We start from the raw sequence: 25004 nt of genomic DNA on the forward strand, positions 1-25004 counted from the left end.
GGGAGCAAAGCAGATTGTATCATCTGCATATCACCCAGAATCTCAAGGAGCTCTGGAGAGATTTCATTCTACTCTCAAAAATATGCTGAAGACTTATTGCTTTGAAAACACCAAGGATTGGGACGAAGGTATCCATTTACTTTTGTTTGCCGTTAGAGAATCGATCCAGGAGTCAATCGGATTTAGTCCGTTTGAGCTTGTGTTTGGACATAGGGTGAGAGGACCTTTGGAGTTGTTAAGAGAGCAATGGGTTAATGAGGAAGTTCACTTGAGTCTGTTGGACTATGTCCAAAAATTTAAAACTCGGTTGGAGAGAGTCTGCCAGCTAGCGAGAGAGAATTTGAAAACAAGCCAGATAAGAATGAAGACATATTTTGATAGACGTGCTCGGCCTAGGACATTCGCAGTGGGGCAAAAGGTGTTGGTATTTTTCCCTAGCCAAAATAATCCCTTGCAAGCTCGCTTTTCTGGACCCTATGTTATTGAATCTCGAGTGACTGATCTAACATATATAATCAAAACACCAGATAGACGCAAGAAAACACAACTCTGTCACGTAAACATGCTAAAACCTTATTATGAGAGGGATTCAGTTGTGGCCTTGGTGGATGGTGAAAAGGTTGTTTCTAGAATGCCTGATGTTGATGTTGAGGAAGGCCAATTTAGACCAAATATTGTTCCATCGAAACTGAAAAACCAAAATATCCTGGAGAACCTTGAAACGAAGTTGGACCATTTACAAGTTTCACAAAAACAACAGATGAGAGAATTAATTTTAAAATTTAAAAATCTGTTCCCAGATGTTCCAAACAGAACATCGATAATTACCCATGATGTTGATGTTGGGGATGCAAAACCAATCAAACAACACCCATATCGAATGAATGTGGAAAAAAGTAAACTTGTTGATCAGGAAATAAAATACATGTTGGAAAATGATATTATTAGACATTCTACTTCAAATTGGAGTTCGCCCTGTGTTATTGTACCTAAACCTGATGGAACTGTTAGATTTTGCACAGATTACAGGAAAGTGAATGCTGTAACAAAGTCAGATGCTTACCCTATTCCTAGGGTGGATGATTGCATAGACAGAGTGGGAAAGGCAAAATTTCTTACAAAGATTGACCTATTAAAAGGGTACTGGTGTGTTCCATTAACAGATAGAGGAAGGGAGATTTCAGCCTTTGTAACCCCTTCTGGATTGTATGAATACAATGTTTTGCCATTTGGAATGAAAAATGCTCCAGCAACATTTCAAAGAATGATTAATTCAGTGATTCATGGGTTAAAACATACAGATGCCTACATTGACGACTTAGTGACTGGGAATGATACTTGGGAAGATCACATCTCTGCGTTAGAAAGGTTGTTTGAAAGACTTTCCAAGGCTAACCTTACAGTTAACTTGGCTAAAAGTGAATTTGGCCATGCCACTGTGACGTATCTTGGTTATGTTGTAGGTCAAGGCAAGCAAGCTCCTGTTCAGGCAAAAGTTCAAGCAATATCTGAGTTCCCTATTCCCACAAGTACGAGGACTGTTAGAAGATTTTTGGGAATGGTTGGATATTATCGAAAATTTTGTAAAAATTTTGCTGATATTGCTCTTCCCCTAACTAATCTTCAGAAGAAGGGAGTAAAGTTTGTTTGGACAGATTCTTGTCAAGAAGCATTTGAGAAGCTGAAAGCCATTTTATGCTACCATCCTGTGCTCAGAACACCTGACTTTGAAAAGCCATTTTCATTAGCAGTAGATGCCAGTGATGAAGCTGCAGGAGCTGTGTTGTTGCAGAAGGGTGACCTTGATGATATTGACCATCCTGTAGCTTACTTTTCAAAGAAATTTAATGAGCATCAAAAGAATTATTCCACCATAGAGAAAGAATTACTGTCGCTTGTTTTAGCCTTGCAACATTTCAGTGTATATGTTTGCACCGCTCAGAAACCATTGACTGTGTATACAGATCATAACCCATTGGTGTTTCTGAGCCGAGTCAAAAACAAGAACAGAAGGCTGTTAAACTGGAGTTTAATTTTGCAAGAGTTTGATCTCATGATAACTCACATTAAAGGCAAAGATAATGTGATTGCTGATTGTCTTTCCCGATGTTAAATGGGAAACATGTATCTGTACTAATCTGATAGTCTGTAGTTGTATAGCATGATAATTATTAACATTACTAACTGTATGCGCGGTTAAAATTTTCTTGGAAAAATTTTTTTTTTAGGTGGGAGGTGTTATGGACTCAGTGAAAGTCCCTTTAAGATAGAGAGTGTGTGTATGTGTGTGTGGGGCGTGCTTACGTCAATAGAAGATAAAGGACGTAATGACGTTGTTGAAGAAGTCAGAAGAAGAAGAAGAAAGAGAGAGAGAGAAGGGAGAGAGACACCAGCCTGCTTGTTTTCTCTATCGATGGATGAGAAACAATAACTGTGTTTGCTACTGAAATCCATGTATGGAAGTTGGAAGTAATCCGGTGGAGTTCACTTTGTTGCTGACCTGTAGAAGGAAACAGGTATTTGTATGTGGACGACCACGGTTCGGATGCTTTTCGGGGTGAGGAAGTCACTACCGAGTAAACACTGAAGTGTTGTTTGGGTTCCATCCTGGAACATTTGGGTTTCGTATGTACTCTCTCTATGTTTTTCTACATCTACATCTTATCTTCAGACAACGGTGGTTGTTGAAGAAGCCCTTGCTCATGTTTCACCTTATGGCTTGCGGAACTGAACTTTAAGAACCATTCAGGAACTGGGAGTTTTGGACTTTGTCACACACACACACACGAAGAGTTTAGTTTTGGGGTTAACGTTCGAGGTTTAACATTCTTGAATTCTAACATACTAACATTATTACTTTTATTTTACGTATTATCATAAGTAGTGATTAATAAAATAGTTTTTAACACTGAATCATGCTCAGTGTGTTTCTTTTGTTGCTGGTTTGTGACAGTGAAAATAACATTTTACCTTTAAAAGATAACCTTTAGGCAGAACATTAAGTTAACGGATTTTAATGGGGTTAGGTTTATTGCCCTTAGTGCTACTCAACCTCTAACATCAATAAGTGATTGAAAGGTATTGGTATTCAGAAGGATGAGGGTGCCTTTACACATGATTCACACATTTAATTTGCAGGTTTAATGTGCAATTGGTTGTCTGGTGTGGAAGGTGAAAAGCCAACTCAAAAGTCTCAAAGCATAATATTTAAATTTGTTATCACACACAAAAAAGATAGAGTGAAAATTGGATTTCAAGCACAATCACTTAAAGAAAGCCAATGTTCCTCTGACCACTTAAAGTATTTTTCCCACAATATTATGGAAGAAATAGTGACAAATGAAAAGGAAACAAAAAAAAATTGCCTGGGCTAAATGCAGTTTAGTAGTTAATAGTAACCAAGATTACAGTAGTCGTTTAAAACAAAAATCAAGGGAAGGTGAGGGAAAGGGAGCTTAGGAGAATTTGGTCTGCAGCTGTCACTTTTGCCAGATTCTGTATTTCTTTAAGTTCTACCATGTGTTTGTCTAGGAATAAGAATTTATTTTAAAGAACTGGACATAAGAAGGTAAAAATAAACAAATAATTCCACAGATACCCAAGCAGTTTGGTGAAAAATCCCAAATGGAATGAATCTGCATGACAGCTCCACTACATTTGATATTTCTTAAAAGTTGGCATGAAAAACATAAAACAAAAAAATGAACAGACCGATGATTCAGAGACACTGTTTGGATTTATGAAAGAAAATCCTGCTTAACAAGTACATAGAACATTACAGCACAGTACAGGCCCTTTGACCCACAATATTGTGCCGATATTTTATCCTGCTATAAGATCTACCTATCCCTTCCCTCCCACATAGCCCCACATTTCTCGATCATTCATGTGCCTGCATAGTACTGCATAGACTAGTCTTTTGGGATTTTTTGAATGTGGACAAGAGCAAACCATTCAATATGATGCACTTAAGACTTCAATATGGTGATGCACACAAAATTATTGAACAGAATTAGAGTTCAGAAAGGTGTATTGCTTGGAGGACCTGCAGGTGGTAGCAACTGCATGCACTTACTGCTCGTCCTTATTGATATTAGAGGTCATGGGTTCAAAAGATACGTTAAAGCAGCCTTAGTGAATGACTGCAGTGTTTTGTGGATGGAACACACAGCCATAATGCATTGTGCCATTATGAGTCAATGTTAAACTGGTGGGCTCAGTCTCAGTCAGTAGGTTGCTTTATCCTGGTGTTTGTTGGAGCTTCACTCACTCAAGCAAGTTGAATATTCCACCATGCTCCAGACTTAGTCATTTATCTTGTGGATGATGAGGTGGTTTTATAGACTCAAGGGGTTAGTCACTTGCTGCAGGACATCCAGCCTCTGCCCTTTTCAAGTGGTCACAATATCTACATGGCTGGTTCAGTTAAGTTTCTAGTAAAGTCTAATAAACTCAATAAAATGGAACCCACAAGATTAGGAAGACTGACTCAGGTGGTGAAATCAGCTTGGACAACTAAGGTTTAATTTAGAACAAGCTTTAGGCCTTTTCAGGTGCATGCTTTCTGCAGTTACATGCTCAAAATGAAGCACATTGAATTTCTAGCCCGTTTATTGTGATTAGTACTGCAATCAGAGAGTACGTAAAAGTTTGAAAATAAAGAATGAAAGATATAACTGCCATTACCCATTAACAACAGGTCCAAAATAAAATTCTTTTCACTTGCCAATTCCAAAAACTCAACATTCTACTCTGGCATTCATTCCTTACTTTGAAAAAATCCTTACATGGACTTTAGCAACTGCAATATGCAATGCACTATGACTAATCTTCTAAAACATGCACTTTGGTACAGCATGTTCCAGAAACAGAATTATTCAACTTCCTTTCAATTGCACAAATCTAATGTGCTATCTAAAATCTTGTTTTAATAAAGGCAACATTTACTAAAAGTATGTTATTTTAATTTCCTGCTGGCATATTAAAAAAACTCAATTATAATTTCAATAAAAACAAAGAATTCATCCAGAAAATAAAAACAGAACACAGTGGTTTTAAGATTGATCAGGTCCTTCAAGTTTAAATGCTGCCAATAAAAGTTACATGTTGTCTAAATCAAGTTATTCAGTGCAATAAATCAGACTTTGCCAGCACTTCTTGTAAACATCAAGTGGGAAACTCAAAGCAAATATAGGGCATCAATTGAACTAGATGTGCAGATAAATACTGTGAAGTACATTATATGTTTCCAAAATATTAGGGACCCTAGGAAATCTGAGCATAGGGTTTTTAGAAATAGACTTGCTGACCCAGTTCTGTACATCTACAAAATGCCATAAGGGCTCCAAAATCATCTCAGCATTAATTCCACAGCCACTGCGTGTTATTAAAAATGAGCCAGGACATTGCACCAGAGCACAAAACAGAGCACCTCTGTGCTGCAAACTGGATTCCAAGAGATTTTAATTACAAGCCTCTCTAAACTGAGCTACAAAGGCTTGAAGGGGAAATTGCTACTTTAAACAATATCAATCCAAAATGATGTTTTAATATTATGCTGAACAATCTCTCAGTGTATATGTACAGAATATGAATTGATTGTAATGACACAACTTTCACATTTCATTCATTTCTCAAGAGATCTGAAATAGACAAATTTTAAGACTACCTTGTGCAAGGTGTCCTCTGCTACTCCCTCATATAAACACAATCCCACACAAACATTATTTTTAAAAAAAATAAGTAATATTTGAAAAGAGCTTTCTACCTAGTTTTTAATTTTAAGGTTTGATATTTTGTATTCTATTACAGTCACATCTGGATGTCCTATTCGTTAGTTTTTGCAAAATATTTTAAGTAATGAAGTGTAGTTTGCTGCATGAAATAGTTCTTCAGCCTCACCGGCTGCTCAACCAACTTCTGTTGCTGAATGCCATAGATGACGTGTTTCCAAATTACATTATAGGAGTTTCATGCCCCTTTATTGCTGACCAGAGAATTAATTTTGAGTTATCTACAGAAAGTTTGTTTTCAATCAAAATTGAAGGTTTTTAAATAATGGGGGCAAAATTTGTTTTACAGGTATGGAAAAAAACACTGCAAATCAATGGTGGCACTGTAAAGCCAAAAATGAACCAAACCTATTGACACCCAAGATACTTTCACTTTCTACCTGTTAAAAATTTATTTACATTTTGTTTAACAAAGTTTATTTCAATTTTTTTTTAAATAGCTTCAATGCTGAATTTCATGACAAATTACCAATTTGGTGTTAATTTCTTATGTGAAGATTGCAATACTACACCCTATAGGAGAGCAGAACAATTTTTTTTAAAGTTTAATTGCACATTTGCAGATGACAGTCATTGCTGTCTGTTTGCAATGAGAGCTGATAGCTTTACATCATTATAATAATCAAATTCTGTACCAATATTTCAAATTCAAAGCATTGCTACTGCTATGGCAAGTTTTAAGTTTACACTTCCAGCTACATTAATGGATTTATACATAGTGAACATGTCTATGCACTATTTTTCCATGGCCTTGTTCAATCTGAGGAATCCCTAGACAGCATGGAAGAGGAAACACTTATAGCCAAGCTTGTATTTCAAAATTAAATAATTTGGTTTTTACAGCAGACAACAGTCTTCAATAAATTTAGCCAATATCAAAGGTCTGTTACTCGCCGGAAAAAGCTATTTGGATTAGCTACTGTCTCCATAGAATATGACGTGCCAGGAAGATTCTTTCCAGAAGGCTCACTGAGGAATAACAGGATAAAGGGAACTAAATCACCGATCAAACGCTTTTTGTTGAAAAGCAAATCTCCTTTCTAACTCAAATAAACATTTAAAAGTTGGGACATGGCTGTGTTATTGGGTGGTATTAAAGCAGCGTAGATTTTAATGGATCACAGGGGCCCTTGATGGATACTAAGAGTAGACGTGAATAACAGTGATCTGGTATTTGAAGTAAAATGATAGCAAGAGTTGTCTCACAGTGAAGATCATATCCATTGTGCATCTGGATGGATGGAATCCACACTGAACTGGGAATAAACTCTCTGGCCACTGGAGACATTGGTTGAGGAAGACCATGATGACGACAATCCTTGTGGTAGACAGACTGGTCCCCATTCTTGAAAATAGTCACAACGACGACATCTGTGAGGTCTCTGGATACATCCTCATCACCTCAGATGAGGGAGATAAGGTTGTGAATTCATAAACAAAATTTGTCTCAGCCAAGTTTCAAAACTTCAGTAGACCTAACTTTTGCACTGAAGGCTTTGTTGGTTTTCATCCAGTATATGGTCTTTACAATTTATTAGTTAGAAGTGGACCAGGTAGTTTGATGTCAAGGGAACCTCATGCCAAGAACAGACTTACTAGCCAGCACCAACTGCCTCTCCTTTCCTGTAAGTTCATCTCCACTCCTGGCTCTCTGGGTGGGCCTTTGGGTGCTTGGGTTGTAAATGGCCTTGACATTGTTGAAGAATCCAGGTATGCCATGCTTGTCAGAGAATAGCTTGAACTCCAGTGCTTTTTCAACCCACCATTTGTTTTTTAGGGGAGGGTTTTATGCAGGAACTCAGTTGTCAGGCACTTATACAGCCATTTCCTTTCCCTGGTCATTCACAATTTACTAGTGATGATCTCTCATTGTGGTGGTCCTTGAATCCTTTAAAATTGATTTTCATGCCAATATGATTCAGTTTCTATTGCTATTTTGGTTAGGGTAACTTCCCACTTTTGACTTTGTAATGCTTTCCTCTTAATGGCAAAGATGATTGGACAAGGAACAATGCTCTGAGGAACTCCTGCAGTGAAGTGCTGGGGCTGTAATGATTTTCTTCCAGCAACCAAAACCAGCTTCCTTTGTGAAAGGCATGACTCCAACAAATTGTGTTTTCCCTCTTGATGCCTCCCAGGGATCCTCGATTCCAAACTTGACATTAAAAACAGCATTTGAACTATTCATCTTTTTGGATTATGTTTAGATCATGACCATGATGATTGTTACAAACTAGGTTACTATCGGTGAATGTCCCCTTAAGATAGAGCATAGTGGTGTGTGTGTGTGGGGCGTGATGACGACAACAGAAGATAAGGACATAATGACGTTTTTGGAGCACACAGTCGGGGGGGGGGGGGGGGGGGGGGGGGGAGGAAAAAGAGAGAGACCTGCTAGTCTCTCTATCGATGGATGAAAAACAATAACTGTGCCTGTCACTACAATCCACGTATGGATTTTTGGAATAATCCAGTGGAGTCCACTTTGTTGTTAATCTGTAGAAGGAAACAGGTATTTGTGTGGACAGCCACATCTCGGATGCCTTTCAGGGTGGCAGATACTTCGGAACAAAGCAGAGTAGTCACTGAGGTGTCATATGGGTTCCATCGTGGAACATTTGGATTTCGTAATTCCTCTCTATTTTCTCTCTATGTTTTGTCTTCAGTCAACGGTGGCTTTGAGGAAGCCTTTGCTCTCGTTTCACCTTACGGCTTGCTGAACTGAACCCTGAGAACTATTCCTAGATTTGGAGTTTGGGAATTTGCCACACACACACACTTCGAGTTTAGTTTTTGGGGTTAATGTTTAAGATCTAACATTTTTACTTTTATTTTTCTTATCATTAGTTATTAATAAAATAGTTTTTAACACTTATACATGACTTGGTGTGTTTCTTTTGTTGCTGCTACATAACATGATCTTGAAGCACTGTTACAGTAATGTGTTGGTATGGTTTAAAAAAAAACAAACCACAACACTATTAAGAGCTCATACTTATACAGAGGGTGTAATGTTCAAAATGCTTTAAAGGAACTAAGTAAATAAAAAGTCACCAAACCATATCAAGGCAGATGATCAAAATCTTGATTCGATTTTAAGAAAAAACAAAAAGAAAAGCCAAGAGCTTTAGCGAGCAAATTCCAGAGCATTGAGTGTCTTGGCAGCTGAAAGCAAAGCAGCCTATGGTGAAGCAATTAACTTTGGGGATGAGCAAAAGGCCAGAAACAGAACACCACAACATAAAGGGTTATGGTGTTGGAAGAGATTGCAGAAATAGTGCAGGCTAAGACCATGGATGGGTTTTAAAATAAGCTAAGGAATTTTAAATCTGAGGCATTATTTTATTAAGAGACAACGCAAGTCACTAAGAACACAGATGATGGTTGAATGCAATTTGGTGCAGGTTGGGACATGGGCAGCAGAGTTTTGGACATAAATTTCACAATTTCTAAATCTGGGTAAACCTATTCTCCAAAGTGTTAACTTGTGTTCAAAATACTAGTACAAAAACTGGTTTTAAATCAGGTTTTTCAAATATATCAGTAGTGTAATATGCCTACAACCATTTAATGACTTAGTAATTCTGATACAATAATGGCTGGCGTGTCACTTAAAATGTTTTGCTTTTCATTCCCATACCCTTACCTCTCGTACCTCATGAATACATCCTTGGTCCTCTATTTCTTATCTACTTGCTGCCTGGTGACAGCAATTGCTCCAACTAAATTTTACCAGAAAAGTGAAGACTAGAAGGAGTTGAGCTATGAATGTTTAAACTGACACCCTCAGCTAAAATCAGAGTCCAGTGATGTTAAAATTAGAAATGCATGAGCTTAGTGATTGTGCAGATTACATCATCTGAAACTTGACCTGCTGTCAAATCTGACACCAAGGTTGCAAACGATCTGGGGATTGGGGATGGAGTATGGTCAGCAATAGAGTCTGTGGCAGGGGTCAAAGTCGATGCATAGAGAAAACAAAACAAAAAAATAACTTTTGTACCAGACTTCTGAATACAAATATTAATGCTCGAGAAACTGTTTCACTACTTTTTAACGTACTCTAGCCATTTCTGGAAAAACAGTTCAGCAATGATTGAAAGAACACTATGTATTAGTTAAAATGTTAAGTGCATCACATTAACAGCAGTGCAAAGTCTACAGATGACCGCTGAAGCAATGTTTCAATTGTTGTTAGGCAAAGAGAAACAGAAGGAATTTACTTAGTGGAGATCTATTCCTTTCTATTCCCAGTAACTGACACCCACAGAAAATATAGGTTTGCAGTCAGGAGATATCAATGCTATTGCAAGCTGTGCCTTGTTGCTGTGGAAACTTGATTTAAAAATGTTCTAGCTTCTGGCCTCCAGTGTTTTTCTCCAAATGCCTGCAACTGAAAATGAATCTGCTGCATCCCAAGTTAGGTCAGAGGTGATACTTCTGGAGAAGAGAAGGACCCTCTAACCATGAGCAGTGACAGTGTAGGGATGCAAAACGCATTAATTCCCACTAACATCAAAAACCCACTCATGAGGAGATTACCCCCAAAACTACTCTGTGCAATTGAGAAGAGAGAAACCCGATGCTGCAGATTGGTTTCATCTCTATCAGCGGGCCCATCAATTTTATCTGATAGAAAAGCTGTCACAGCATGTCTGCTTTGTAAAACCAAAAGGCCATTGGGCCATCTTAGACATCCTGGAGACTATTCCAAGTAATACCACTGGGTTTATTCAGTTCTTTGCATTGTACTTCATATTAGAGACAGTTAATTCATATTATAAAATCATATACATTGAGTGACTGCATAAAGATTGAAGATTAAATTCAAGTCAAAAATTTAATCAAATTTCCTGGAAATATTTAGGTCTAATTTTGAAAATTTTGAACTAGAATGTATGAATAGTGCACCATAAATATTTATTGTAAGAATTTAAGAAAAAAATTCTAAAATTCAGACATTTCAAGCACTCCAAAATATTGAACAAACAAAAATAGATTATTTGTTCTGAGGTCAAGGAACAAACATTTCAAACAAACAAAAAAATGCATGCTACAGGATTTCAACATGAATCAAACTATAATACAACAGTGTCTAAAACAGGAAAAATGAATATTTTCATTAACTTGACAAGCATTGAGCAATCATGATAGGAAGTTTGAAATATGACCACCTGATACCATTCTCAAAATACAAAAAAGGGCACCAAAACATTCAAAATCTGACACATTCAATTAGGTTCCAGCAGAAACTGCAATCATTCAATAACTGCATCCATTCAGGTCAAAGCACACCATCCATCTATCACCGGCACAATGCAAATGTGTACCATCTACAAAAAGGCACTTGCTATTCAGCAACACTATTTTTATCATTAGGATGAATCAGGACAAAAGAGAAATATCATAACTTGGAGGCTCCCTTCCAAATAACACGCTGTTCTAAACTGCAACTACAACAGAAAATATATTGCCACTCCTTCACTGTTACTGGGTTCTGAATCCAAGTCCACTCTACTCAACAGTACTGTGAGAGTACTTTCATCAAGGTTATGGTAGTGTAGTTGTAGGAGTAGTAGGTAGAGCTCTGGATTATCAATCCAGAGAGACAAGTTTGAATTTTTTATTTTTGGGATATAGATAATAGCTAGTTAGGCTAGGACAAAGGGCCCTAGACCTGAAGTGTTAACTACTTCTCTTTCCACAGATGCTGCCTCACCAGCTGAGGTATTTTCAGCATTTTGTGTTTTTGTTCCAGGATTTATTGCCTACCCTTAATTTCCCTCAAGGTGGTGGTGAACCACCTTTGAACTCCATCTGATGAAGATATTCCTACACTACAGATAGGGAGATTGTTCCAGGATTTAGAACTACTGACGATGAAGAATCAACAATATCCAAGTTGGGATGGCCTGCAATCCCACATGACACGAGGTGTAATCAATTATATGGCATTACCAAAACTGAATACCATACCACTAAGATCCTTGAGCTCACCATTGACCAGATAAAAGCTACACATGCAGATATGAACAGGTATGCTGCCAGTGACTTGCCTGTCAAATCCCCAGAGACTTTGAACCTTCTGAGTATGATCAAATAGTCTCCATTTACCTTTATGAGTGCAGTACCAAAAATACCAGATGCAAAACACCGTCCAGGTCCAAGCACCTTTGCCCTTGTTCTTGGTTGGTAGCAGAGGTTAAAGGTTTGGGAGGTACTGTTAGAGTGACCTGGGCAAGAAATTGCAGTGCACTTTGTAGATAGTAAACACTGGAGCCAGAGTGCAGCAGTGGAGGGAAGAGAACATACAGCAGGACAGCACAGAAACAGACCCTTCAGCCCACCATGTCTGCACCAACTGTGCTACCAATCTAATCCCATCAGAATGGTTGATGGAATGCCAATGAAGCAGGTTGCTTTGTCCTGAATGGTGCTGAATTTGAGTTGCTAGTGCTGTACTCATCCAGGCAAATGGAGAATATTTCATCTGGCTCATGGCCTTGTAGATGGTGGAAAAGTTTAGGGAGTCAGGAAGTGAGTCAATCATTACAGGATAACTGCCCTCTGACCTTCTCTTGTAGTAATGGAATTGTGGCTGGTCCAGTTGAGCTTTTGGGCAATAGTCACCCCCAGGATATTGATGGTGGTGTACTTTGTAATGGTAAAGGGCAGGTGGTTAGACTCTTGCTGGCGATGGTCACTGCCTGGCACATTTGTGCAAGCATGTTACTTGCCACTTATTAGTCAATGCTCGAGTATTTTTCCAGTCTTGCTGCCTGTAGGCATGGACTGTTTCATTTGCTGAGTTGCAGCAAATGGAATTCAACATTGCAAAATCAGCAAACGCTCCCACTTCTGACCTTATGATGTTAGGAAGTTCAATGATGGAACACCTGATGGTTGGACTTAGACATTGCCATGAGGAATTACTGCAGTGATGCCCTGGTCTTGGGAATGAAGGACTCCAATAACCACAACCATCTTTCTCTGTTCAAGAGGAGATTCCAATCACTGCATTGTTTCCCTTTTGATGCCTCATGACATCAGTTTTATCAGGGTTCCTTTCTGCCACATTCAGTCAAGGGCAGTCAGTCTCAGCTCAGTGCTAGAATTCAGCTCTTTGGCCCATGTTTGGACAAACTTGCAAGGTCTGGAGATGACCAGTCCTGAAATGCTCTGTTTGGGCAATGGAAAGTATAAATTGGGCAGTTCAGAAATTTAAAGTAATTAAGTCTAGAATTTATATTAATAAAAGCAGATTACAACTATCTTAAAGGCAAATGGTTTGAACAATAAATGCTCATCCGTGAATATGAAGATAAAACATTGGTGTAGGACTGGAGTCACAAAGCTTCCAGATGAGATCAAGGCAATAGGTTTGTTTCCACAGAAGTAGTAAAAGAATTTTTAAGAAATCATTTGGGATGGGTACTTGCCCTGAAAGCACTTTTTAAAAAATAAATTCAGACCTAAAAGAATTCAAATTCAAAAAACTAAAAGATTATTCACAGAACCAGATATTTACAGCAGAGAGGGGAGCCATTTGACCATTGTGTCCATGCTGATATGCACCTAATCCTATGTTTTGTTTTTGGTCTGTATCCTTACAGGTTACAGGATTCAAAATGCTTTATCCAAGTACTTTTAAATGTAGAGGGATTGTTCCTCTGCCATTTTTTTCAACCTGCAAGTTCCAGCACCCCACACATCCATCCGTCAAATGAAAAATTTATCATCACTAATTCTTCCATCAAGTATTTTAAAATTGTACTCTGATTATTGATCCTTCTACCAAGGGAAACAGATCCTTCCAATCCATTATGGCTTCTGTAATTTTATACACCTCAATTAAGTATCTGGTTTAAAGAAAATGCCGGTCATTCAGCCTTTCTGTATAAGTGAAAATTCTCTAGCATTGGCAATATCCTCAGGAATTTTCTTTGTTCCATCCTATGTAAACACACTCTTCCTCTAATGCAGCAATGATAACCAAATTCTCTTTCCTCCATAGTTCAGTGCTTCACACCTAATTGTAAATTTCCTTGCCTTGTTTGCTCTACCCAAACATACAACCTCACAATGAATCAGTGATCTTCTTCCAGAATAGATTTCCCCTTGTTCAAGACTCCCCACGAATGAAAATCATCCCAACATCCATTGTGTCAAGCCTTCTAAGGATCTTGTATGTTTAAATGTCACCTCTCATTCTTCTAAACTCCAAGGAATACAGGCTGAAACTACCTAGTCTCTCTTGGTTGGACAACTTGTTCATTCCAGGAATTAGCCTGATGAATCTCCTTTATGTTGCCTCCAATATTACTATATCTTTTAAAGAAAAATAAGAGGATGAAAATTGTATGCAGTATTCCAGGTGAGGCCTCACCAATGCCCTGTATAATTGCAACAAAACCTCCCAATTTTTTAAACCTTTTGTAATGAAGGCCAAAATGCTATTTACCTTCTTAACCACTTGTTAAACCTGTCTGCTAGCTTTTTGTGATTCATGCACTAGAACATCTAGATCCCTCTGTACTTCACCCAATTGCAGTCTCCATTTGGATAATCTGCCATTTGATTTTTCTTACCAAAATGCATGACCTCACACTTCCCCACATTAAACTCCATTTGCCAGTCTTTTGCCCACTCAATCTATGTCCCATTGCAGAATCATAGTATCCTTATTATAACATGCCCCTCCACCTACTTTTGCATCATTAGCAAATATGAAAACATTGCATATGGTTTCTTTCTCCTTCCTAATGTAAATAGTGAAGGATTGCAGGCCAAGAACTGATCCCTGTGATACCCTACTAGTTACCTCCTTCCAAACTGAAAAGTACCCATTCCAATTCTTTTCTCTATGAGGCAGCCAGCTTCGAATCCTTTAAACACACTTCCTCCAACACTATGGACATTCAATTTACATACCAGCCTCCTCTGTGGCACCTTGTGAAATGCCTCTTGAAAACCTAAATATATTAGTTATAGGTTCCCACTGATCAACTCTGCCTGTTATATAGAACCATAGAACAATACAACACAATACAGGCCCTTCGGCCCACCATGTTGTGCTGCCCTTCAAACCACACCTAAGACTATCTAACCCCTTCCTCCCACATATCCCTCTATCTTAAATTCCTCCATATGCTTATCTAACAATCTCTTGAACTTGTCCAATGTATCAGCCTCCACCACCACCTCAGGCAGCGCATTCCATGCACCAACCACTCTCTGGGTGAAAAACCTCCCTCTAACATCTCCCTTGAACTTCCCACCCATTACCTTAAAGCCATGTCCTCTTGTTTTGAGCATTGGTGCCCTGGGAAAGAGGCAATGGCTGTCCACTCCATCTATTCCTCTCAATATCTTGTATACCTCTATCACGTCTCCCCTCATCCTCCTCCTCTCCAATGAGAACAGCCCTAGCTCCTTTAGTGTCTCCTCATAATCCATACTCTCTAATCCAGGCAGCATCCTGGTAAATCTCCTCTGCACCCTTTCCAACGTCTCCACATCCTTTCTATAATGAGGCGACCAGAACTGGACACAGTACTCCAAGTGTAGCCTAACCGGAGTTTTGTAGAGCTGCATCACCACTTCACGGCTCAAACTCGATCCCCCAACTTATGAAAGCTAACATCCCATAAGCTTTCTTAACTACCCTATTTACCTGTGAGGCGACTTTCAGTGATCTGTGGATATGAACCCCCAGATCCCTCAGAATTTGAGTAAATTACCTTTCATAAAACCATGTTTACTAGGTTTAATTATATTCAGCTTCCCTAAATGATCAGCTATTCCCTCTATTTATTGACTCTCACATATTACCAATAAAAATTGTTAAAATAACTAGTTGTAGTTCCCTGCCTTTCCCCCAACGTTTTCCACTCTTCTGGTGCCCTACTGGACTTCAGCAAGCTATGAAAAATTTCAATTCATGGGTCCACTATTTCTGCAGCCACTTCCTTTAAAACCTTGGTGTGCAGTCCATCAGGTCCTGGCGACTTCTCAACTTTTTGAGATTAGTGGATAAAATATCCATATATACAATTCAAGGCACTCTAAGTGAATATGCCAATTTAACTATGTTCCTAAGGTTGTCAGGATTGCAGAAGGGGATTTAGGTAGGGTTGGTGGGGGAAGGTGGTGGGAAAGTGAAGATTGCTGATGAGTGTGCTTTTGACAGGAATTCCTTGTGTCAAATTAGCTTTTTTTTTGGCAACAAGTGGTATACGTGTGGCCATGCCAATCTTTTAACTCTGTGCTTTTAGTTTTTGATGCAAGTATAAACCATCTTTTGCAGAATTGAGCCACTTCAAAAATAGGACCATTGAAAACAAATTGCATTGAATACACGAAGACTCAGTAAATTTAAGGGGATAGAGGATGAGGGGAATTAGGAAGGGAAAACTGGAAGAGGGAAGACCTATGCAAAGAAAAATTGAAATAATTTAAAGGCAGAATAGATACCACAATGTAGAGTTAAAAACTAGAATATTTGATCTCCATAGTGAATTTCCAACTCTTTAAAGTCATGTTTCACTCACCCCGTTGCAATAAATTTCAGCTTGCACACTCATTTAAATTCTTGAACTTCCTACCCAACTGCATCGTTAACATATCCACACTAAGTTTGCTGTGGTCCAAGGACGCAGCTCACCTTTAATTGCTTGAGGTGATAATGGATAATAAATGCTGGCCTTGCGAGCAATACCAATACCTCAGAATGTGGAGATAAAATGAAGTCCAACCATAATCTACCAGAATAATGAAGCAGGCCCGATGTCTTATTTTTTTTGTACCAAAGCCATTAACTTCCTCTCCCAGCACTATAATTTTGATCACAAAGATGCAGAATCAGCACAGAAGTCATTCAGACCATCAAGTCTGTATCAAGATTGTGTAAGAGTAATTTACCTCGTGCCATTTCTTCGTACTCTCCTCCAAGCAGCTGCAATATGCATGGGAACACCATCCATAACGTTATGTCAACTTAAGTTCATGTAATTACTGTTTGTCATGTTTGTAATGTGCTGTGCTGGTGCTGCAAAAAGCTAATTTTCATGGCATTTATATCCTGGGTATAAACTTGAACTTAATCCTCCACTTTGCCTCTACACCAGACAACAGCCTTACTGGGACACAAACTAGTGTTCATTAGTACAGAACTTAAATCCTGGAACTCCTAACACAATTGGGAAACATTACTGCAAAGGTGAAGAAGTTGAATGTTACAGACTGCAAGTACCTTATCTTGGAAACAAGTATTGATAAATAACTGGAATCAAAATATGACTACCCACATCCAGTAAATGGCAAAATAGGAAAGTGGATAAAAGGCATGTATCTTATAAACAAAGAAGAATTAAAGCAACACACACACAAAAAGCTGGAGGGACTGAGCAGGTCAGGCAGCATCTATGCAGGGAAATGAACAGCTGACATTTCAGGCAGAGACCATTCATCAGGACTGGAAAGAGGGTAGAAGCTAGGATAAAAGGATGGGGGAGGAGCACATGCTGGCAGTTGATAGGTGAATCTGGGTGAGGGGAGAAGGTAGGTCGGGGATGGGGGGGGTGGAGGAGAAGGAGTGGGAATGATGGTAGAAGCTGGGAGGTGATAGGTGGAAGAGGCAAAGGGCTGAACAAGGTGGAACCTGATAAGAGAGGGCAGCAGACCAGGGGGAGGAGGGTTGGAAACCAGAGGGCAGAAGGTGTGGGTGATGAGCAGGTCATGAGGCCAGGGGAGGTGAAAGAAGGGGTAAAAGGGGCCAGAGGGAAAAGGGAACACCAAAAGAGAGGAGGGGGGAAAATAAAAAACAGGGGAAGTTAGAGAAATCAATGTTGATGCCATCAGGTTGGAGACTACCAAGGCGGAACACGAGGTATTGTTTCTCTAATCTGCATTTAGCCTCAACTTCGCAGTAGAGGCAGCCATGGACAGATATGTCAGAGTGGGAATAGGAAGTGGAATTAAAACAGCTGGCCACTGGGAGATCCTGGCTGCTCCGGCAGACAGAGTAAGGTGCTTGATGAAGCGATCCCCCAATCTGCGCCGCATCTCACCAATATAGAGGAAGCCGCACCAGGAGCACTGGATGCAATAAATAACACCGATGGATTCACATATGAAGGACTGCCTCATCTGGAGGAGTGCCTGGAGAGGGATCAGTGGGAAAGGAAGAACGGACAAGAGAGTCATGAATAGAGTGATCTCTGCAGAAAGCAGGGAGGAGGGGAGGGGAAGATGTGCCTGGTGGTGGAATCCTGTAGGAGATGGCGGAAGTTGGGGAGAATATGTCGGAATACAAGGGCTCGTATAGTGGCAGGCAAGGACAAGGCAAACACCATCCCTGTTATGTGGGGGGTGGGTGGGAGATGGGGTGAGGGCAGACATGTGGGAAATTGAGATGTGGGTAAGGGCTGCTTTGATAGCAGTGGAGGGGAAACCCCATTTGCAAAAAAAAGAGGACATCTTGGATGTCCTGGAAAGGAAAGCCTTATCATGAGAACAGATGTGGCAGAGACGGAGGAACTGAGAGAAGGGAATATCATCCTTACATGTGACATGATGGGAAGAGGTGTAGTCAAGGTAACTGTAGGAGTCAGAGAGTTTGTAAAAGTCTTCAGCAGATAATCTGTCTTGAGATGGAGACAGATCAAGAAAAGGGAGAGAGGTGTCGGAGATGGACCAAGTGAATTTGAGGGCGGGGTGGAAGCTGGTGGCAAAGTTGATGAATTTGACAAGCTCCGCAAGGGCGCAGGAAGCAGCCCCAATGCAGTCGTCCATGTAGTGGAGAAAGAGTTGGGCAGTGTTACCGGTGTAGGTTTGGAATTTGGATTGTTACACATAGCCAGCAAAAAGGCAGGCATAGCTGGGGCCCATTCAAGTGCCCATGACCACTCCTTCGGTCTGAAAAAAGTGAGAGGAGCCAAAAGAGAAATTAAGGGTGAGCACCAGTTTTGCCAGACGGAGAAGGGTGGTGGTGGAGGGGAAAGAAATTAAAATCTGGTATTTGTAATATCTGAAAACTACATTTATTTAATCTGTTAATTGTTTAGTTAACCAACACCTCAATTTTGGTCTATAGAAAATAAAACTCAATTGACTTACCCCTCACCCAACTAGTCCTTACATATCTTCCTACTGCTAAGGCTTTACTATAGTTGAACACATTTAAATCTTGTAGAAAATATGCTCAATGGGGAAAAATACTTGCTAAAATAGAGTTAACTATATAAAAAATATAAAGCAATGGTAGCATTTATCCAATGTTATCAGCATAGCTAGGATTACCTTCGCAAAGAATACAGTTAGATGAGTTTCACTGCCAAGTATCCAAATGGGAAATTTAGGTGACTTCAGGAATGTTCCTACCTATAAGTCAAGAAAGATTGTTAAAATAATCAAGGCAGAAGGCACACAACACAGGATTACAACTCTGGAGGCATAGCCACTAAAACAATTTTTTTTATATAACCTAAGTTGTTTCAAGGTGACATAAGATGGGGACATGGAGGCAGCATGCATTTAAAAATAAAATTGTACAAAATAAACAGCCTGTTTCTAGTTACTGAATGTTAATAAATGCAATCTCAATTTAAAACATTTAATTTTTGTCAAATTGATTTAATAGAAAACTGACTCCAATGTTCAGAATGGTTATTCAAGACTATATAAAAGTAATATGTACTTGCACCAAAACTAACACTAGCAAAGGAAGATAGAATACATCATTGACCCTACTAAAAATAAATCAAATCAACTGATCTTCCTTAACTGAGCAAAGCACAGAATCCAGCCACTTGTATCTTACCACTCTTCCTGTTTTATTTTCCTATTTCTCCTGCTGCTTTTACACTAACTGCTTGGTTATGTCATCTTTTGCTCCTATTTTCCCTTTGTTGGTTTGCAGCACACTATGCCATGGTGCAACAAGCCAAGGGGCCACCAAAAACTGCAGGCTGCATTTAGGAGGACTCATGGAGATAGTACAGCAGTAAGTGGTCCCTTGACAAATTCTCTCAATGCTTAACATCTTTTTGCACTTTATTGCTATTACATATTTCAGCTTTTCACATTTTATCTCTCTTACCCTTCTTGTTATACCATGCCCCACATTTCTATCACTGTCCTCATCCCTTACCCCTTAAACTTATCTGCTGTTATCCTTTGTTCACTGTCAAAGGACTTTTTCATCCCTCCATCCCCAAAATCTTATTTATTCAAAAAGATGATTATATTAGAATACATCCAAACACAGTAAGGAATCAGCAGCTATCTTTTATCACAGTCCACAAAATACTGGTGGTATAACTAGTACAAAATATTCAATGCATTTCAGAGAAACCTAAAAATAAATTTGTGTATAATCGGTAAGTCTGATTCTCACACACACATAGCCTTTTCAAAAGAAAATTAAATTATTTTTTCGGTAATAGGTTTTGCCTTCTGATAAAAAATTACATACCTAAAGTGTACTTTTATCTCCACATTCAACTCTTCTCTTGAATGCTTCTACTATATGGTTATTTCAAATTCAAGCACAGGATGTTTCTGGTAACTATTGCCAAGAATTAAACAGTAACAAACAATTCAACTGAGTGCGCTAACCAGAGGCTGGGCATTCTGCAATGAGTGACTCACCTCCTGACCCCAACATTTTTCACCATTTACCTGGCACAGGAGTGTGATGGAACACTCTCCAGCTACAGCTCCAATAACGTTCAAACAGCTGAACACAATCCAGGACAAAGCATCCTGCTTAGCTGGCAACCTATCTACCAGTTTAAAGATTCAGCTTCTGCTATCAAGTCAAACAGTACAATGGAACATTAAATGCAAGTCAGGCAATACCTTAGCTTGGAAATGTATCTTTCCTCACAAGTGGACTTGTACCCTTCACCCTAAAATTAAAGTTTGAAGGCTACTGCCCAAAATTATGAGACAGTTACTGTAACAGTGTGATCCTAGAGTAAAATTTCCCCATCATACAAGGTTAGTTCTGCGAATGCCAATCCTTTTGTTGTACAGCCTAAATCACACCCAACACTGTGGGACTACTTTTACCCAAAACAGTATAGCTTACAAGCTATAAAGTCACAAAGGCTCACCACACCCTTCAGGGAGTAAAATCAACAGGCAATAAGTGTTGGCCTTGCCAGCAGCACCCATATTGCAAGAGTGAATGAAAAAAGCTCCCAAGATTCTTCACAGGAAATTTTGACAAAATTTCAGACCATGCTATTAAAGAGATTGTAGGCAGGTAATTAAGCTTTGAGATGATTAAAAAATATGGAACGAGCTGTGGATTCAATATTTGAAGGTGATTAAGATGGAACAATTTAAGTATGATAAAATGGTACAAGTCTTGGGCAATGAGTTTTGGAAGATCCCAAGATTACAGGGGAAAGAGCAAGGGAGCTCGGCAAGCCAGTTTGCTTTGGAACACCAGGTGTACTGATGAGGGGCCTATGTGGGACAACATTATGGTGGTGGAAACAGGTGATCCTAGCATTGGTGCACAGCAAATGTGCTCTGAAGCATGCCAGCATGATTTCCCAACTCCTCCCTCTGGCCTGGCCCATCTAATTGAATCACATCTCCAAAATGTTAGTGGAAGTGACTTCGCAGGGCTCATTGGAAAGAGTCTGCTTAATTCAATGGCTATGTCAATTGCAGCACTTGGTCTGCCTTTACTTCTACATTACCCTCAAGTTTGGTGCAGATAATCAATGTGAAAAATTAAACGTGTAGAATCACATGCAAATCAGAATGGAAAGAATTTCTTTCCCTAAGTCTGTCAGGAAGCCAAATCCATTTTTATAGCCATCTGGTAGTTTACTGTTACAAGTTTTCACTGTATTTATAATTGGCCAGCTGGTGTGGTGGGATTTGAATTCATGTCTCTGGTTCATTAATGCTGGCTTCAGGTTAACCAGTACAATAATTATATTAACTACCTCTTTTTAATTTATGCTCTTGATTTTTAAATGTTCCCAAAAAAAAACTAAACAGAAAATGGTATGGCCTAAAATAAGTTTAATTGACATGGTCTGGAAAATTGAATCTGTGCAACTGCACATTCCAAATCCATGGCTTGGGTGAAAAATTTCATTCACGTCCAGAATTGTGAAAGATTTTACTGAAGACAATTCATGGAATTAAAGTAAATAAAAACACCTGAATCAAAGTAAATCAATCAATAATATCTGCATTAATATTTATTTTGATTATTAGGAATCTTAGCTGAATAAGATGGCATTGAAAAGCTAAACAGCTATTTCAATCAATTACCAGTTAGTGCAAAGGATAAGTAATACACAAGAAAGCAAGAAGTGTATAAGAACAGAAGAATCTTCGTGCACACATTCATAGATCACCGAGTTCATAGCACAGGTAGACAAGGTGGTTATGGCAATGTTTGGGATACATGCAGTCGATAGGAGCGGAAAGGACTTGCTGGAACCATATGACACACAAGCAGGCCACAGAGTACATAGAATATTACAGCACAGTACAGGCCCTTTGACCCACAATGTTGTGCCAACATTTTACCCTGCTCTAAGATCTATCTAACCCTTCCCTCTCACATAGCCCCCCCCATTTCTCTATCATTCATGTGTCTGCATAGTACTGCATAGACTAGGCATGACTGATAGCTTGAGAAAGTGCAGAGGAGACAAAGATATTGCCCAGGTTGGCGAGAGTCAGTTATGGAGGCAGGATTACCCAAGCTGGGGTGATTTTCTTTGGAGAAGGGACGAAAGTAAATGTAATTTGGGTGTACAAAATTACGAGACTAAAAGGGTGAACAGAAGGCACTCGTTCCTGTTAACAAAGCCAGTAAATGAGGAAGGGTTGAATGGGGTGTCAGCACTGTATATGGAAAACAAGATTTAATGCTATTGGGACAAAAACGAGTGTGGAGTTTTGCAAATATTTTTCATTCAAAGAGTGGACGTGTTCTGGAACTCACTACCTGAATTGTGGCAACAGAAACACCCACATTCAAAAGTACATGAATGAGCACTTGATGTACTCTGATTTACAGGGCAGCAGGGATGGCAAGTAGTATTAGCCCAAATTGCTTTTTTAGTCCATATACAAATGGCATCCATTTATAAATTTCTATGTCGCACAATACTAACTAGAGACATAACTGAGTGATGAAAGAAAAATGCACAAAGAATAACTCATTTACCGAAATTCTATTTTGTGCATTGTACAAAAGCAGTTATAAACATTTGGGTTATGACATTACTATTACACAATAGAGAATTACACAATAGACTGTCAGGGACATCATTCCAAGGGTCATTATCCATAGCAACCCCAAACTAACCTCGATGAACCACCAAACAGAAAATTGGTGGTTTCAAATGGAGCCTTACTGGATAAACATAGCTAATTATAGGATATTTGGAAATGAAGACTTGGAAAACGCTCTAACTCATGAAAGGGTAGAGCAACACATCTGAAAATCACCCATTAACTCCTATACAGAATATACTAAATGTCTCTTAAATGTAGTGATTATATCCAATTCTACCACCTCCTGTCAGTGAGTTCCAGATATCAACCACTCTGTAAACCCTCAAATCCCCTTTAAACCTCCATCCTCTCATCTTATATCAATGCCCTCCTTTTTGATATCCGATAACATGGGAAAATAGATTCTCACTATCTGGAACATAGAACATAAAACAGTACAGCACAGGAATGGGCCCTTGGCTCACAATGTTGTGCTAAACTAATTAATGACACCTAATCCCTTCTGCCTACACATGGTCCATATCCCTCCATTCTCTGCATATCCATGTGCCTATTAAGAGCCTCTTAAATGCCTCGTATATTCCTCCACCACCACCCCTGGCACCACATTCTGGGCACCCACCACTGGGTAAAAAAAAACTTGCCACACACATCTCCTTTGAACTTGCCCCCTCTCACCTTAAATGCATGCCCTCCAGTATTGGACACTTCAACCCTGGAAAAAAGATAACAGCTGTCTACTCAAACTCCACCCCTCATAATTTTATAAACTTCTATCAGATCTCCCCTCAGCTTTTGCCACTCCAGAGAAAACAACCCACATTTGTCCAATCTCTCCTTAGATCACATGCCTCAATTTTATATACCTTCATCAGTTTACCTAGCAGCTTCCTTCGGTCCAGGAAAAACAAGCTCAGCCTATCGAATCTCTCCCCATAACTAAAATCCTCCAATCTATGCAACATCCTGATAAATCTCTTCAGCACTCTCTCTACCACAATCACATCCTACCTAAAATTTAAAAAATCTTAAACTCTTTAGGCACCATGTGCAGGAAGAAGAACATAATTAAAATTGAACAAAAAATCACTTTTGCACTGATAGCGAAGTTCCAAGTTCTTACCTTGCAATAACGCAAAGACTCCATTAATGTCAGAAAACCTATAGTAGCTTGATTTCTTATACCATGGAGTTCTGAAACAAAACAGTCATAGTACTCATTCACACAAGATTTCTAGGGTTAAACAAATGCATAAAATGAAAATAAACTTAACATGTACATTTTAACTTATTTTGTATGAAAATACCAAAATTTAGATATGAAAATCTACATAGCAAAATTACTTGCTACAGTCGAATACCACTAAACTATTGTAAATTATATTTAGTACAGCATGAAAACAAGTGCTTCTGCCCACCAAGTCTGCGCCAATCAGGCAGCACCTATTTACACTAATCCCATTGATAAAAGGGATTAAATCCCGTTCTTGTGAACGAGGCAAAGGATAATCACCAAGTGGTGACTCATCCACACTCCACTTTTACAATGATAACTTTATGAATTACTGAAAATCATAACTTGCTTTAAATTAGCTCCAAGATCAACTCATCAGCAACTTAGATATGTCACCAGGAACAGTGCATGAAATCGTTACAAAACCAATTTTAATAGCTAGATGTCAATGCAAAAAGAGAAAATGACATACTGGAAGGATGATAAAATGGGCGAAAGTAGTCAATTTAGTCATGGACATAGACCATACAGCATAAAAACAGAAACAAACCTTTGGCCTAGCATGTCCAAGCCAACCATCAAGTATCTATCTGCACCAATCCATTTACCAGCACTTGATCCATAGCTGCCTATGCCTTAGCAATCCAAGTGCTCATCCACCACTTACCCAAGCAGTTGGAAGCCCTGTAGTATATTCCCCC

At 39.1% G+C, this 25004-nt stretch overlaps 1 protein-coding gene across 1 annotated transcript in view; it reads right to left on the reverse strand.

Annotated features, from left to right (window-relative positions):
• Positions 1-25004, reverse strand: part of mindy3 (MINDY lysine 48 deubiquitinase 3) — a 105347-nt gene that overhangs the window by 56984 nt on the left and 23359 nt on the right. The window contains exons 9-10 of the mRNA XM_052016617.1: positions 24193-24263; positions 19092-19172 (exon numbers count right to left, since the gene is read on the reverse strand). Coding sequence (XP_051872577.1) covers positions 19092-19172; positions 24193-24263 — 152 coding nt within the window. The remainder of the gene's footprint in view (positions 1-19091; positions 19173-24192; positions 24264-25004) is intronic.

This window comes from Pristis pectinata, chromosome 5 (genome assembly GCF_009764475.1).
Source record: "Pristis pectinata isolate sPriPec2 chromosome 5, sPriPec2.1.pri, whole genome shotgun sequence".
NCBI lineage: Eukaryota > Metazoa > Chordata > Chondrichthyes > Rhinopristiformes > Pristidae > Pristis > Pristis pectinata.